General features: G+C 45.1%; 1 protein-coding gene across 1 annotated transcript in view; it reads right to left on the bottom strand.

Moving 5' to 3' along the window:
* The window catches only part of ALG11 (ALG11 alpha-1,2-mannosyltransferase), a 39,584-nt gene extending 22,445 nt beyond the window's left edge, over window positions 1-17,139 (bottom strand). The window contains exon 1 of the mRNA XM_085621787.1: window positions 16,999-17,139. Coding sequence (XP_085477913.1) covers window positions 16,999-17,132 — 134 coding nt within the window. The 5' untranslated portion in view covers window positions 17,133-17,139. The remainder of the gene's footprint in view (window positions 1-16,998) is intronic.
* Between the last annotated feature and the right edge of the window lie 592 nt (window positions 17,140-17,731).

Below are 17,731 nucleotides of genomic sequence, written 5' to 3'. Positions count from 1 at the left end.
ATCTAGAGGAACTAATAACAAGCACTGTCAAAACCAATAGTTCTGAGGCTAGCTTTCAGCCTTTTGGCAATGTCAATGCTTATGTCATGATTTTTAAACCTTTATTACTGAGTAAACTACCAAGTCCTTGGCAATACAAACAAGCACTGGCATAGCCAATAGGTCTCGCTTTTGGGACCTTATAAGTGTTTAGCCATGCAACAGTTGATGTTGTTGCACCAAGGATATTGTGCTGCTTAACTAAATACTTAAAAGGTTCCAAAAGCGAGACCTATTGGCTATGCAATGCTTGTTTTACGTCTATCTCGCCCGACGCTTAACATGTGCTGGTGGTTGCATGTGGACGTCACCAGCATCCATGTTGGGGATCTGGACTTTTATTTCATCAGACTTTGACCATGAGCAGGAGGTGGCAAAAACAGCTGTAAGAAGGAGGAATAGAAAGTTAGGAAAACGGACAGATGGGGAAAACAGAGAAGAAAGGAACCTGAAAGACCGTGAGACAGACAGTATGTGCAATTTGAAAAATAAAAAGACATGAGGGGTAACCGAGACTAGGCAGCGTTGGTATTCAGCACTACAAAGACATGATACGGGGCTTGTAAGACAAGTACAAACTAGCGTATGCAAAACAGCAAACAAATGGTCCCGCTTCGTACCTGGTTGCCGTTTGCTTGTGACTCTGCTGCTGTCCCAGGAGGGGCTTTGCTTGTGGCTGCGCCTGGAGCCGTTGTTGCGGGGAGGAAGAGCACTGCACGGGACGCCAGCTACCAGGAGTCCGTGCCTTCCAGCAGCTGTGCTCCTCCCCGCCCACCTGCCACAATCACTTTAAAAAACCTCGGGGAACCCGCTGGCGCGGGTCCCACTTCGTACCTGGTTGCCATTTGCTTGTGACTCTGCTGCTGTCCCAGGAGGGGCTTTGCTTGTGGCTGCGCCTGGAGCTGTTGTTGCGGGGAGGAAGGGCACTGCACGGGACGCCAGCTACCAGGAGTCCGTGCCTTCCAGCAGCTGTTCTCCTCCCCGCCCACCTGCCACAATCACTTTAAAAACCCTCGCGGAACCAGCTGGCGCGGGTCCCGCTTCGTACCTGGTTGCCGTTTGCTTGTGACTCTGCTGCTGTCCCAGGAGGGGCTTTGCTTGTGGCTGCGCCTGGAGCTGTTGTTGCGGGGAGGAAGGGCACTGCACGGGACTCCAGCTACCAGGAGTCCGTGCCTTCCAGCAGCTGTGCTCCTCTCCGCCCACCTGTCAATTGGTTGACGCCCCTTCAAAACTCATTCCGCAGCCGCAGCGCGGGACGCGCGCGGGACGTGCCGGACGAAGCCCGGGCAAAGGGCGGGCCGTCTGTGGCCATCCGGGGCTGGACAAGGCTGGGCTGGGCCACCCCTCTGATATCTGCTATAGGAGGTGCATGGGTGGCAAGTATTGTTGCTCACTGGACTGTTATCTGAAGGACTCCTTCTCTAGATGCAGTTAGTGGCTTCATTTCCTGTGCTGAGGTCTTCATGTCAATGTCTACGCGATCTGGTAGGGGCTTGAGGGGGGTAGGCGGGGCTGGTGCTGGTTGTGTTTCTGGGACTATGGATCAATTTATTACCCGGGTTGTCACGGTTATTGAAAAAGAAATCGCCATGACTGAACGGCGTCTTTCTCGGGAACCCCTGTCAGGTAAACGCTCATCGTTGGGTTCTCTGGCATTAGTCCCCTCCCCAGTACGCCCAACTGACCCTCTAGTTAATGTTTCCCTCGCTCACGCATCTGAGACCTTAGTTAATGATTTATTAGACCCTGACCACCCACGGGTTGTTGCGATTAGGGCCAGCCTGGATCGGTTAGAGAGTTTGTCTGCTGCGGCTTCGCAGGGAGGTGAGAGCGCCCTGCCAGAGCCACGGCCGATTGAGACCTCTGCGCCTTTGCTTCCTGTTGCCATTTCACCTCGTCAGGAGGATTCCACCGTCCCTTCTGTGCCCTTACCATTGGCAGCAAATGGCCTAGCTTCTAGCAGAAGGAAACGACCGGCTAGTCCACGCAAGGGCAGTTACTCAAAAACCTTTAAGAAACCTAGGAGAGTTGGTAGTAGGGTGGGTTGGTCCCATACGGGTGCAGGGGTGGATGTTGGTCATCCCCAGGGGCTAAAGGGGGTTGCAGCTACTGGTGCTATTGTAGAGGAGACATGTGTGGATTTGACGTCCTACCCTCTTGAAAAAGACGAAGGCCCCGCTACCGAGACCCCATTAATCATCCAGCTCGAAAAAAATCGTGAAATCATTGCTGATCCCGGTTCTAGAGAGAGTAAAGGGGCTAACAGAGCGACTGGACAGATTCGAGCAAGTCACTCTTGATAATTTCTTTTCCCTAAAATCTCTCATCAAACTGCACTCTAGAAATAGGGAGGATGGTTTAGTAGGGAATTTTGCTCCTTGTGAGTCATCTACAGCCCCAATAAGTCTAACTAACACATGTGGGGCAGTGCAGGGGGTGGTTGAGGAAAATAGCCCTGTTGTACAAACTGCGGCCATCCCAAACCTTGGGGCAGTCTCAGTGGGGGTCCTGGCGCAATCTAACGCAGCACTGGGTAGCACTGTCCATCCAGTGATGCCTGCGAGATTTGTGGACCCAAGTACAAGCGGTACCGCTGTGGTTAACAAACCTGGCGATAGTAATTGTACTGGTATATCTAATACCAAATCAGGCAAAATAACCTCAACTCCCATTTTTCAATTAAGAAATGCTCCCGGCAGTATGCCTGTCCCTAATGCCAACCTACCCCCAGACTGTCACCCCATTGTGACAGTACTTACTGGGGTCCCCGTGTTAAAGCCAGGTAAACAGGAGTCATACGTCGAACTTAAGAATAAAACCATATTCTGGCTGAAGGAAAATAGACCTCTTCCTAGCTCATTGGGTGGTCGGGTTATCCATGTGAGGAGGGTTAGCTGGTTAGGCACCCGGCCCAAAGACATAATGGGGGACTGTATTATAGTTAATTTTGAAGACCCTAGGCTAGCAAGCTATGTTTGTAGTTTCAATAGTAGTGAGGGCGGTATGGGTCCCAACACAGGAATTGGTACGCGTGACCTTAGTTTTTTTAACCCCTATGCAGTTCCCGCCCGGGCTCCTAGAGCCGCAAGTTGGGAGGGATGGAATGGCAGACAAACTTCTCATAATCTCCCCCAATTCAGCCTGTTCCGTCAAAACCCATGCCCTTTTCCCACTTGGTCCTGGCAGGATTGTTGACAGAATAGTTACCAACCACCCATGAAGTTATCTGCTGCTTTTGAGGAGGAGGAGAACTGTGTTCTAGATTGTAAAGGGGTAGTTTTGGGGCCACCCTGTTACAACTCACCTTCTTCTGAGGTTAGTGTTGCGTCCCATATTGTGGAGTCAACAGGTTATCTAAATCCCGATGAGTGATGTACCAACTAACTCTGGATTTCAGGATAGTCTACCCGTACAGAGGTTTTCCTCTGCGCAGGTTGTAGTTGATGACGAGGTCCTGAAGATTGTCAGCTGGAATATAGCGGGCATTTCTCGCAACCTGGACATACCGGAATGGAACTCTTTTATTGAGTCATTCGGGATATGCTTATTCCAGGAAACCTGGTGTCTGGAACCCCGATACAAGGTTGGTTACATCACCTACTTTGTTCCTGCAATTCCCTCGCCCGTCGGGAGAGGTCGACCTTCAGGTGGTCTGTTAATCTGGGTCAGCATCTTATTGGGGTATCATATAAGGTGTATAGAAACCAAGTCCCCAGACTTGCAGAGACTAGCAGTTAGAGGGTCTCCTGGGGGGCGGACTTTAGAGCTCTTTAATATTTATGCTAGATCCCCGAAAGGGGGCGCGCCCTCATCGACCCTACTGGGCTTAGAGGATGCACTCAGATCCTGTAGGGTAGAAACGTTCATCATGTTAGCAGGGGACTTTAACTGCACCTATGAACCCCTAGCCGAGGATGATATATTAGGCACCCAAGAAGAAGATGCTAGGAGAGGCATTCCACCCCTGTTAATACCACCTATTAAGAGCTGGACCCAAAGTGTTATCCATTTAAATGCCCTAACCCTGGAATATGGTGTGAGGGCAGTAAATGGACGGTCAAAATCGGACTCCTGTGGGGCCCATACCTTTAATAGGGTAGGCCATTCATCCCAAATTGATTATATCTTGCTGAATTGCAAGCTTTGGGGGCATCTGTTGGATATGGCAGTCCTCCCTTCGTCTGACAGCGACCATAATCCGCTGTCTTTATCACTGTCCCCAATGTGGACGGTTGGGGAGAAACCGCAAGCCCCTCAGGTGTGGAAGTCAACCAGTGACGTTTGTCCCTCGAATTGCGGGAGGCGCCTAAAATGGAAGAATGTAGCTTTTGACGAGGGTAAGATCGTGGATATAAGATCAATCATGGCCAATGCCTTGTCCAGACTAGATTCCCTTGTGTCAAATGTTCATGAGATTTCCACTCTGTTTAGCCATACTACCAAAGCACTAGGTGACCTCTTCACTGTGCGAAACCCAGGTTATAGGGTCAACAAGATGGGGCGCCCTAAGGGTAACCCTGGTTGGTATTCTGTCCCCTGCAGAAGTGCGAAAAGGGACTTAATCAACGCAGTCAAACTCAAGGATACCGAATTGATTAGTACAGCCAGGAAGTTGTACAGGGGTGCTATTGGTAAGGCGAAGAAAGAGTGGGAGAATCAGTTTTGGCGCGATCTAAAACTGGCAAGTGCTGAGAGGGATTCGAAGGGTTTTTGGGATTTAATTAGAACCAGGGATAAACCCATAGATTCCCTTATAACATGCAATATCCCTGAGGCATCATGGTTTGACCATTTTTCCAACCTTTATACTGTGGCAACGGAGGTTGGGGTAGACCCAGCTGAAAGTTTTTCGGTTTACTTTTTTGGGTTGAGTGAGGACCTCTGTTTACAGGGAAGGAAGTAGAGGATGAGATTTCGTGTCTTATCCCAAATAAAGCTGCGGGCCCGGATGGACTACCCGGGGATTTGATCCGCATTAACACATTAGAATGGGGAAAGCTCATTGCATCATTACTTAATGCAAGTTTTCATGATGTACCCCTTCCAGACTCCTGGATGGGCGCTGAGGTCGTCCCGATTTTCAAAAAAGGGAGTAGGGACGACCCAGCCAATTATCGCCCTATAAGCCTACTGGATTCATCGCAAAAGGTGGCAGGAAAGGTAGTTTTAGGGAGGATGCTCCAGTGGGTAGAGGAGAATAGGGTACTTTCTGATTTTCAGGCGGGCTTTAGGTCAGGTACTGGGACCATCGAGCAGTCATTTCGCCTCCTACTGTTATACTGGAAGGTGGTCATGCTGGGCAAAGGCAGTCTGTATCTTGCTTTTATAGATCTACGGACTGCCTTTGACCTAGTGCCCCGCAGTCGTCTATGGAGTGTGTTGTCAGACCTAGGCATGCCACCGTACCTATTATCTCTGATAATTAAGTTCCATGCTGAAAACTTTGCACAGGTTCGGTGGGGTAACCAGGGCCAAAAGACCGCCCGAATAACTGTAAATAGAGGTGTCCGCCAGGGCTGTGTTCTAGCCCCCACTCTGTTTTCACTATATGTCAATGGAGTGGTGGAGCATCTCTTACAAAATCCTTCAGATGCTCCATCCCTGGCGGGCAGGAAAATACCCACCCTACTATTTGCTGACGACACCCTCTTGATCTCCAAGACCCCAGTTGGGTTGCAGAGCCTCCATGATAGGTTCCAAATCTTCTGTAATTTGAGGGGATTAGAAATTAACACGGGAAAGACCAAATATTTGGTCCTGAACCCCCCGAAGAAAAGGGGTAGGCCCCCTACACTGAACTCAGTGTCCCTAGAAAGGGTCAACGAGTTTGACTATTTAGGGATCCGCCTCTCTGACACCATGAGGTGGAATTGTCATCTCCATAAAATGTTGCTAAGCCATAAAAGGGTGGTGGGGGCATTTCTTAAACAACAACGGTCCTCCACCCTCAAACCGATTGCCCCAGTACTTGACATCTACAAGGCAAGAGGGGTGAGTGCAGCGCTTTATGGAGCAGAGCTTTGGGGGTCACAGAATGTGGAGCAGTTGACCCGTTCAGAAAACAAGTTTCTGAAGGATTTAATGGGTCTCCCTTACAGTACCCCCACCCTTCTCCTATTCCTTGACATGGGCTGCTACCCTATTAAAGACCATGCAAGGTTGCGCCCTTTACTTCTTTGGGGTCGCATATGGAGAGTTCCGGAGCTTGTAAGCTATGCTGAGGGGCTAATTGAGGTTTTATCAATGCCTGGCTGGCACAAAATAGGATGGCTGAGGGATGTCAAGCGGTTGCTGGGCGAGTTGGGTCTTGGAGAGGCTTGGCACTCCAGGACTGCACCGTCCAAGCCTGTCTTGAAAGAATTGTTCTGGAATGGGTAATGGATTCTAGAAACTCTAATCCCAATCTAGGTAGATGTACTGCTGAATTCCTATCAGTAAAGGAGGTGGCATCACTCGAGCCTTATCTCGATATCATTTCAAAATCTAGAGATAGGGCTTTATATTTTAAATTCAGGATAGGTGTGCGGCCTGTGCGTGAGTTGACCGCTGGATGGAAGATACCAGCACAGACTACTCCTTTTTGCCCTTTCTGTGAGACCAGGATTGAGTCGGTTCCCCACTTTGTATTTGAATGCCCTGCATATAAAGCTCCTCGCCTCAGGTGGCTGAAACCCCTATGTAAAGAGCTTGGCACAAGACAAAGTAGTGAGGCCCTCCGTATTTTAAAATCCGACACACGCCCTTTACTCGTCTGTGGTATGGCGAAGTTTTTAAACTGGGCATGGTTGATCAGATCAAAAAGGCTCTTGTATGTTGTTTAATCATGGTTTTAAAATTGGATTTTTATGTAATTTATTTATGTCACCGTATTGTGATCTTGTATAATTGTATATAAAGATGAATTGTATTGCTTTTAAAGATATGTTTTATATCGAAATAAAGCCAACTTTGACTGACTGACTGGCAAACAAATGGGTTAAAAAGTGAGAGGGGTGGGGGGGGGGGGGGGGCGGAGTGTGGCCGAGAGAACACACAGCGATTCCCTTGCTGGAGCGAGCCTTGGGCACCATCTGTTTGGAAGTTAATTACAAACAGATGTTGCCAAAGCTCCCTCCCGCAAGGGAATCACCAAACGTGCATGTGTTGCCATTGAAGGCAGTGCAACGCGTGCATGTTTTTGGGCGAAAAAGCGAACCTATTACTAAAGGTCTCTCCTATGCAACGCATGCGAGCGGCGAAGGCGAGACCTAAAAATGTAGCTGCGAAAACATGAGCAGTGGTAGGACACAAGTTCTTCAGCCATGCTCCAGGGAAGGGGGACACACAAAAAGAGGAAGTAAAGCCCCCGTAAACTAACAAATATGAAGCAAGTAAATGAGAGTGACAATACAACCAATCAATGGTAAACAATGTAAATGGGCAATACATCTTGCAACTAATAGTGCATGCACTTCCTCGTAAGCAAGACATTAAAAGGTGAAAGGAGGAGGACGATAATTATAGTATATAATGAGAAAGAAGGGATGAAAAAGAAACATTAAGAGTGAAATAAAGAAAAAGAGTGTAGATGGTGGAAAAAAGATTCATGAAGTTCAGTTAAAATAGGACAGCCTTGATGTTCAGTAGCAACAGCATTCGGCAGCACCAGTTGTGGGCTGCTAGGAAAACTTTGGCCAACTTGCACATAAATTATTTTTAGAAACTAAGCACAGATCCACCAACTCTTTACTAGAAGTTTTCATCACAATATGCAATTCTATGAAACCTGCGTCTGTATACGACTGCAAACTATTCTACTAAAGAGAGAGTGGATTTGTCATAGTTCTATATGTTGAAAGTATTTTATTTTACCCCAGACTAGCATCTCGGTTATGACATTGAGGCCGCAGCAAAGGTTTTCTCTCACTTTCATGCAGCCACACCCACATGAAGTTAAGGGTCTGCTCCCTTCCTATTAGTTGGAGGCTACACATGTGCAAGAAAAATGCTATTATGTCAGGGGTCATGTAATTGTCTGTAGCCCATGGCGTGATATGCAAGTACCCGATGAGGGCAGAATGGTACCATAAACACCTGCAGCATTCCCGAAATAGAGTTCCTCATTTCACGTTTTTCCTGTAACAAATCACTGGTCGTCATTGCAACATATAAACCTATAGTTTGGTAACAATGCATACAAATGTAACTATCCACAACTTTAAAGGCACAACGACGAGACAAAGTGTGCATATCTGCTAGTTTGAAATCTATGCACTTTAAGGTGCAGCAAAGCAGTCAATTGTCTTAACGCACTCTATGGCTTTCCCAAAGGTTTCTGTCAAACTAAATCTATGCAGTTGCTTTTATAAAAATTATAAGAGTTCTTTATTAACAACAGTGGGGAAAGAGTGTGCACAACAGTGACATTTGCAACTCTGGAAGTGTGTGTAGACAAGAGGGTGAGACAAACAGAGCAATATAAATAAATGCCTTCTTCACCAGTCATCGTCTCTCTCTGTGATGTACGTGACTGACAACTTCTCTGTCATAACCAGTGCTGACCTCTCTATGGTTTCACTTCATACAAACTGAGCTCAATGCAAGAATCAGTTAACACGTTATTACAGGCTCACCCTGAAATTGCAATTAGCATGTATAAGATTAGACCGGATATTACAGCACTACATATATTTCAAGCTCTCAAATCACTTTGAAATTTGATGCCGTCTTAGAATTCTGTTCACGGGTCAAAGTAAAAAAAAAAAATATTTAACAATAGAAGATACATATTTTATAATTAAAAAAACACAATTAGACATATTTTTATGTGGTTGTATTGCACGATGATTTGTCCATAGTGTATGCATTGCTCAAAAGATCAGGTAAGTTTGCCATACTGTCTCATATTCACTGTCCTTACCACTAGGTCATTAACGTATTATTCCACGACCGATAACTCTGCAGCTGCGAGCAAGCAGGCCACAGGCTGTAATGCCACATGACTGCCTATGTTTACACTACTACTATTCGGCTGCATCTGCTGTAGTCCTGCCAAGCATGGCATCATACAAGTATGGCTGTGTGCGTCAGCGATAGTGACAATGTGCAGTTTCAATGACCAGCACATCATTAACACTCAATGTAGAGTGTGGCCATTCCATGACACATAGAAAAGCATGCACAGAAAATGTGCAGAATCACAGTATTTGCTGGAAGGCACAAGAGGTCCTCTCATCACTCAGACATCGCCTCCATTTATGCAAACACAGGTTTCGGTAACCACTTGTGAGTGAGAACTAGTGGGAAAGGGATATCATGTGTCGTGTCACCTAACAAATAAGGAAGAGATTGTAACATACAGCAATTGCTGACAAGAGGTGCAATCTGAAATGTGCCTTGAAGAACAGACTGAAATAATGTTTATTTAGAAAATTAACTGTGTGCGGGGTCCTAGCTACAGGGAAGTGGGGCGCTTTACATGTCAACTTTGATTTCATTATTTTATTTAAGGGAACTTAACCTGACTAGGACCTTGAAACTGAGGGAGACAAGGTTAGAAAACAGAGACATCAAGGAAATATGGTAGAAAACTTATTGCCTGACGGAGATGCACCCACTGGGAGAATCCCGAACGCTTGTAAGCGAGAAGGCGGAGGGGCGGAGGCAGGGAGCTAGCAAGAGGAAAGACAGATGGCACTGAAGTATGTCGGTTCGCGCTTGCACGCAAGCTTTTCGCCAGCCAGCAGCACTTTGAAAACTCACCTACTAAAGTCTCTCCGAGCAGCACATGCGCGCTGACTCGGCGGGACCTAAAAAAAGTAAAACATAGCTGTGCGAAAAAAAACAATTCTAATCAAAGCGCATGCGCTGTACACAGTGGCGACGGGACAACAGGCATAGTAAATTAAGCTCCTGCAACTTTTAAGTGGGTTATGGATTATTTTACTAACAAGCTGGGGTGCTTTATAAGGTGGTCGTTCTCTTTCCCTTTTCTATTTCCACAGACGCTCTCAGTTTACCGTTCTAAAAACGATCGAAGTGAATAAAAACAAAGGCATCCGCTAATGCTTAGCTATACGTGTGCTCACCGATATAAGAGTTAAATTAATACTACCTACTTCCAATAAACGCTATTCTATTGCGTAGGTTCTACATTTGTGCATAGGTAGCCTCTGATCGGTGTGTGTACTTCTAACATGGAAGCCAAATGGATAGGCATTTTCTGACTCTTTTACACTTTGTGGTCTAGTCTGTGGGCGTGCTCGACAAATCAAATTGTAGCCCGACGAGCAAAAAAGGGGAGTGGTGGCGTCTGGTTGCTAGGTGACTGTGTAAGTTGGGATTTCGGCTGCCCTTGATGTTTTCGGGAGCAGCAGCGGCTGCTTTCATGCTTTAGAAGAGAAAAGCTGGTGACGTCCCATCTTAGACGCATCAAGGTACTCTTCTTTCGGTGTTTTTAGCTTCCCGATGTTTTTCAAAGACGGAAGCTCGCTGTGAGTTTGAACTGAGAGGCGCACCACGCGTCGCCAGTCAATTTTTAGTGTCTGGAACCGAAGTAGCTCTGAGTTTGCTCTGTCAGAATCAGATGAAGCCAAAAAAAGTGACTTCGAGGTGGACGAGCCAACAAATTACTAGCAGGACGAGCGGAGCCGAACCAAGGGTCTGGCTGAACTCTGAGCCTGTGCATGAGCCGAGCCCTGAAAATGTTTGCTTATGTAAACCATATAAAAAACATAACGTAAAATAAGATCAGTCGGATCAAAAACGCTTTTATTTAATGTGAAGCTTACGTCACGTTATAGCACTGCACGGAGCAAGCAAGAGGAAAGACAGATGGCGCTGAAGGCTGGCGGTTCGCACGTGCACGCAAGCTTGTCGCCAGCCAGCAGCACTTTGAAACCTCACCTACTAAAGTCTCTCCGAGCACCGCATGTGCGTTGACTCAGCGAGACCTAAAAATGGCTAATAGAAAAAGTATGTTATTGGTATCAAATCACACATTGCCATAGTAATCTCTTGCACTGAATGTAACCATTATGTATGTGGATTTGTTTCTTGTAAAAGTGCAGAATGCCATCACTCACAGCGAAGTTAACCAGTGGCTGAAGAGGGCTAACCCACTTCTCAATGCAGTATGTAATGAGCAGAAGAAAAATGTGAATGAGAGCACAGCAGTGAAGACTGCAGACTGAAAGCCCCTAAAAATATGTAAATTATATATAATTTTAATAAAATAAAAAGTTCTTGGCTAACACCAAACCTATAAATGACTATTTAAGTTACAGCAACCTAGCTGGATGATCCACTAAGAAACAATTGTGAACAATAAGCCAAATCCTATTAAGGGGCGAAACATATTTTATGCAGACTATGAGGGTATTGCCGATTCATGCTTATGTCAAATCGTAGCTGCCAAATGTCATTTGGGGAACAATTTTGGAGTAGTTTAGAATGTTTTAAAATGTGAGCCGCAGAAGATTCTTGTGAACTTCCTAGTCTATGATGTACCTCCCTATCATGATACTGTTAGACTAGCACCACTTGTTAGAACATACATGATCCCGTGGCTATTGATTCAGATGTCAACCACCACTGAAGCTCGAGAGACTTTTATAGTTACTGATATCAACTTCTCATGCTCTATTGACGCAGGTTTTCAGTATTCTATTAGAAGAATTTTAATGGTCGTTGATGGAGGCCATGGAAAAAGGAAGACACCGGAGGCCATCTGACATGCACTCTACTCCATTATCATGCTGTTGCCTGCTTCGGAGATAATAAGGTAGTCAGTCTTGTTTTAGTCTCTGTGCTCTGTCCTCTTGTAGGTAACCATTCCCTGATCTGTTCTGAAAAGTAAACCTATATAGATTCTATGCTTTGATGTCCTCGATTTACACTTTGGAAATGTTTCATCAGATCATGACACTTTAAACAATCTTCTACTGCTGGCAACCTCTCAGTGTGTCCTCTTTTAGTGTTGACACTAAGAGCCAGTTGTCCAGGTATGAAAGTATCTGCCTCTCTTGCAGATGAAGTTATAACACTAAAGAATGCATCATCTTGGTTAAGACTCTAAAGGCAGGCCTGATTCCAAACGCCAATACTTACAACAGATAATGGTTCCCAAAAAAAGGAGAAGCAAACGTATTTCTGATACGGTCTTGATATAGCCACATGAACGCAGGCATCCATCAAGGAAAGGGTTATCAAGTATTTATCTACTGGTATCCAGGGAATTCTTTTCTGCATAGTTTCCATCTTTAACCATATTTTCTTGATTCATTTGTAGATGTTTCTCAAGTCAGTTACCAACCAGCAGATCACGGTCACCTTTGGTAGATCCTTGAGTTGATGCCCTTGCATTTTTCTCAGGTACCGTTCTTTTAGCGTTCTTCACCACTAGTGAATGAATTGTAGATTTCAATGCTTCCAACTTCATATGGTTGAAGGGACTTGGTGTAAGAATGGTCCCAGTCTCTGGAAGGGGATAAAGAAACTTAACCTTCTTTCACTATCTTCAGTACCCAGGAGTTGGAAGTAGATCATTTGCATATGTTCAGGAAATTACTTATCCTTCCTACAACCAGCCACTCCTGGACATGTCCTACATAGCCAGGACCTATATGCCTTTCTTAGTTAAGACAGTTTGCTCTTTTGATCAAAATGGTTCTTGAAATTATTTTCCTTCTACTTCCTCATATACTGATCTGATTGATGTCTAGAAGACAGAATAACGATCTATTCAAACTCTAATTAGAAGAAGTGATAGTGTTGTGAGGCTGCATAAGGAAGAGGAATGTTTCTTGTCTTTAAATATCCTGTGAGTTTTTTTTCCAGTTCAGGGTCAAAGTGTTTACTCCCATCAAAAGACATTTGGTATGCTACATTCTACTGTGCAGAGGCAGTATGCCAGTCTCATAGAAAAACATTCCTTCTTGCTGCAATATTGGCACCCTCCCCCAAAGCAGCCTCCCTGTCAACATTAAAGTATATTTCACAGCACCATAGAGCACTCAGCCTCCTCTGTTACAGCCTTAAATGTTCTTGGAAGTCAGAACTCAAAGATTGCCAGGTATATACTCTATATATAAACCACACTAACCCCAGCGGTTAACCAGAGGAGGGAACTAGAGGCACAGAGAGCTAGGAGCAGACCAGCCTCCAACACAAAATGTTCAACACAAATGGGGCCGCTCCCAAGAAAGTGACCAAAGGTGCTTAAAAATAAATTGCGAGTGTCGACATCTCACAAAAAGTGAAGGACTGGCCTCACACACCTCCTGGTGTCATGCTTCATCATCGGCAGTCCTCGCCCTCTAAAAACTTGGTTTGATAGAGGGCGGGCATACACCTGACGACAGGGATGCACTTCTAAACCAAGTGGGGGCCTGTGAGGAGTGAGTGAAGTTTAAACACCATTACAGTCGCCAAGTTAATTTTAATAAGGTGGGCGGCTGTATGGTATTAAAAAAGTGGAAGATGATGTGGGGAAATGTATTGTCCCCTCACCGTAGTGAATAGGGTCAACATGTTTCTGCCCGGTGTCCCAAGTGGGTACGCAGCATTCATCAGGACCTGTATCAAGTGGGTTCCGTTCTTACCAACTTCGTGGTGAGAAGGTACCACTAGGTGGGGTGACCTGTCACTCTACACTTGAGAGGGCTCACAATCAGCCCAAGAGCCTCAACCTACGTGCTACATGAGAGGAGGAATGGAGGGAAGACCCCTTTAGTCAGACTTGCATCAAGGTGTGCAATCCGCCGTAGCACCTAACTGTGTCCGTCTCGCTTCCCCCACTTAGTTTAGAAGTGAATCCCCGTCGTCAGGTGTATGCCCGCCCTCTATCAAACTGAGGTTTTAGAGGGCAAGGACTGCCGATGATGAAGCATGCCCCCTGGTGGTGTGTGAGGCCAGTCCTTCACTTTTTGTGAGCTGTCCACACTCACAATTTATTTTTGATTCTGGAATTTTCTTACCCACATTCTCTTTTGGATAACGCTTAGACAAGAAACAATAATCTTACCAGGACCCTTTGACTCACACAGAACTATATCGAGAACATGTTGAGGTACAGGCAAATCAGGAACTCGAGTTTTTATAAATTGTGTCAAAAGAGGCTCCAAAGATGTACTTGGCACCTCCTCCACAGGACATCTCATATTAATTCAGTTACTAACTCTCTATCAAGAGACTTTCAATTCTGTTCCACCGTAGGTGTCATCTCTTCCTCCAGACTTCGAAAAACAGTCTCTTAAGATTTTATGTTGGTAGAGTCTTTATGCTTCACACAGGCAAGGGTCTCCCAAAGCATTCGCTTGGATTTCTCTTCAACAATCTCCATATAAACTCTTACCTTTTTAATCCTTCTCTTTGGGGAAAGTGAGGATCTGGACTTATAAGAATCAGAAATGGAGTCATTCAGATGCCTAGTTTTCCTGGAATGCTTGACCGTGATGTAAAAATAAGTTGCACAAAGAACTGAACAAACCGAAAATAGGTGCATTACAGGCAGATTCCTTCTCAATCATGCATGTGTGCAATAATGTATTAATGCCTTTTACTTCTCCCCCCAACATGTAGGACCGGCCTGCAAACAAAAATGAAATGCAAATGGACTCCTGTTGGGGCGAATACTCAGACGGCAAGACAATAACCAGCAAGATAAATGCTGCACCACAAGAAGAATGAGCTTACTGCGACTGCGTAACCACCGCTCGGGTAGGTTACAGAGGATCCTAATGGCTCTCTACGGATCAATACTTCCTTTCCTGGAGTCTCTCTGATTTTCCAATTTAGCACAGCTAACACCCCTTGTGCCCAGCACATAAGGGTCCGATTGAGGCCTAGGCCCGGCAAGGACATCAGGCAACCACTTCCTGGTCTCAGGCATGAGAGAGGAAAAATAAAACAGAAATTATGAGTAGGCTGTGGGAACTTACTTCTAATTTTTTTTTCACCTGTTATGAGGTGGGTTCTACCTCCAAAGCAAGGACAGAGACAAGGACGTGGGACGTAGGTATAATTATTGTTTTTGTAAAGCTCTTACAGTCAGGAAGCCACTTCTGAGCACTGAAAAACAATCACAAACGCTATGCCACATTAGTTAAGGCAAAACAAATATTGCTTTTAACTTCATATGTCAACCATAAGTTCCCAAACTTTGAGTGCAAAAGATCTCCAACGATAAAGCATTTCCTAAAATTTAATTGGAGGGGGCTATGTTATGTTTATCATTTCAGAATATTGGAATGACCAATGCACGCATGGTTTATAAATGTACATTTGTGTGTTTCCTAAAAAGTCACTGTTTTGCATTCACAGACAATTCGTGGTTTTGATTGATACGTATGTGTTGTGTACATATTACATGTGGCAAATAGTGTTTGCCTGCTTGGACCAAAGAATAGGAATATTCCATTTAATGTGGCAACCCTGACAAGTGCCACGCATATCACGTTAGGGTAACACAATTTAAGTTTCCGCATTACTGCAGTAATTTGCCACGCAAACAAGATGAAGAGACAGCTAAGCGGAATATCTCCAATTCCCTGCCTTATTATGGATGGCTTTACTCTTGTTAATTATCTATCAGACAGGGACACCTAGTGGCAGCCAGCTACGTTGGCCAAAACAGCCGTAATTGCTTTGCTGACACAATCTGAAAGAAAACATAAGCACCTGAGAAGAGGCGCTCTTACCCGACCAGGGCTGAAAGTGTTCAAAAACTATGTTACAGCTGCTCTTAAGAGTATTGGTGCAAAGTAAATGTGAAGGTTTAACACTTCCTGACTGTAGAGCGTGTGTGGCTAAATAAATCCAAAGCATTGATGTTTGCAATTCCAATTTAAGTAAATGAAAAAGATGAACATATCTGAAATTCCTTCGTCTGCAAGTGGGAAATGCCATTGAATGATAAACACTACTAATATTTTCGCAGGGTTTGTGTTTTGCAGGCAAGGCAGTGGTTGCCAAGTGGCCTTCTCTTAAGTGATTTATACTTTCTGCCAGTGCTGACTTTGCAGTCCAACTGATTACCTATTAACTGTGTCAGTTGGCTACATTAAATGCTGGTTGTGAACACGGTCACTGCATGAGATCACATGCCTTAGTATCAATTAATAAAAACATGTTTTAAGACAGCCCTGTGAATTGCACTAATGTGCAGGAGCTGGTATACCACACTACAGTCAATACATGTTGGCCCACCATAGGCATATCAACACGACTTAGCGGAGCAGCACTTCTCTTCAGTGTGAATACAGAGTGGTGCTAGGGACATGCACTCATTAAATGTACAAAAACGCTTGAGTACTATCAGCATCAAATATCACTCAAAGTGTCACACATAAGGCAATCAAATGTCACACAAAACACAATGAAAAAACAGAAATGTCACACTTAAGGAATCCGAAAACTTGGCAGATACGCACAGCTTGATTTTGCTCGTGATAAAGTTTCACTTATAGTCGTTGAATGTCACTCATAATTACACTGGAATTATGAAAATATTCCACATAAGCAATCTGAAACATTGGCAGCTAAGATGTGGACAATATTTATAATATGGCTGAGACTTCGGTGCAGTGCATACGCCAGTCTTGAGAACAACATCGGAGGGGGACTAAAGATCATTAAACATAAACAGAGCTAGTTGTTTTTATTAATTTGCATTTGGGCGAGTTGCATTTTAAGGGGGGGGGGGGGCCATAAAAACCTTGGCAATGAAAAAAATGTAAGCTTCCTTCTTCAACAAGAAATTTACTGAATACACTCAGCAATACCACACAGACCGTACGCACAAAACGGAGGTCACCACACACTGGACTTTTCTAATACAATGGTAGACGGGGAATCACATGGAGAAGGAAAATGCTGTTCACGGTTGGGGAAACATTCAGAAGGGAATACCCGCATGGAGAGCAGATCCTGTCGGTTGAGTCGCATTACACATCAGCTAAACATATCCCCAATTGCGCTGACCTGATAAGATCACACAGGCACATCCCTGCTCCGGCCATTGCTGACAGCGGGATGTACCATTTCACCCCGGAAACGATTCCCCAGGAATTGCAGTAAGAAACAACATCCACGAGGGCACGTAAATCACGTGTCATAAACGTAACCAACATTTCTTACGTGGTGCAACGCGCAGCTCTCAGCCGCGCCCCTCACGTGACTTGTAGCTTTGTGATTGGATGGTGAATTTACTTCTGCAGTGTTATCTATGGCTTAGCTTGAAACGTAGAGGCGGGATAAACAAGTGGAAAGGAGATTGAAGGGACACATATACATACTTGGGTTCTCATTTAAGTTAGGCAGTTATTATCTCCAATCGGGAGACCGTGACTTATCAGTTCATGCCGGATTGAGGGTGAAAAATGTTGGACGCTATAAATAGCCCCATCGGGTCGCAGGGATGCAGGCAGGGGGTTGATCTTGTGCAATTTTGGAACTTTAGTGTGCATACGTGATTCAGAACTGATATGGCTTTACGATCGCGGTATGAGCTTCCCCATAGTTTTGGGAATTTGAGAAATGGAGAAAGTTAAACTCCAGTTGCATACTTGCCAACTTGAAGAACAAGCTCACCAGGTAAGGGGGGCCGGGGCCTTAAAGGGGTCTTGTGCCGAGAAGTACCTATCATATTTTCTAAAGACAGGGGTCCCTAGACAAAATGGAATACTTTGGTTAATAAATATAGACTAAATAGGTG

This window comes from Triturus cristatus, chromosome 8 (assembly GCF_964204655.1).
Source record: "Triturus cristatus chromosome 8, aTriCri1.1, whole genome shotgun sequence".
In the NCBI taxonomy this organism is placed as follows: Eukaryota; Metazoa; Chordata; class Amphibia; order Caudata; family Salamandridae; genus Triturus; species Triturus cristatus.
This window is presented reverse-complemented; position numbering and strand designations above follow the sequence as displayed.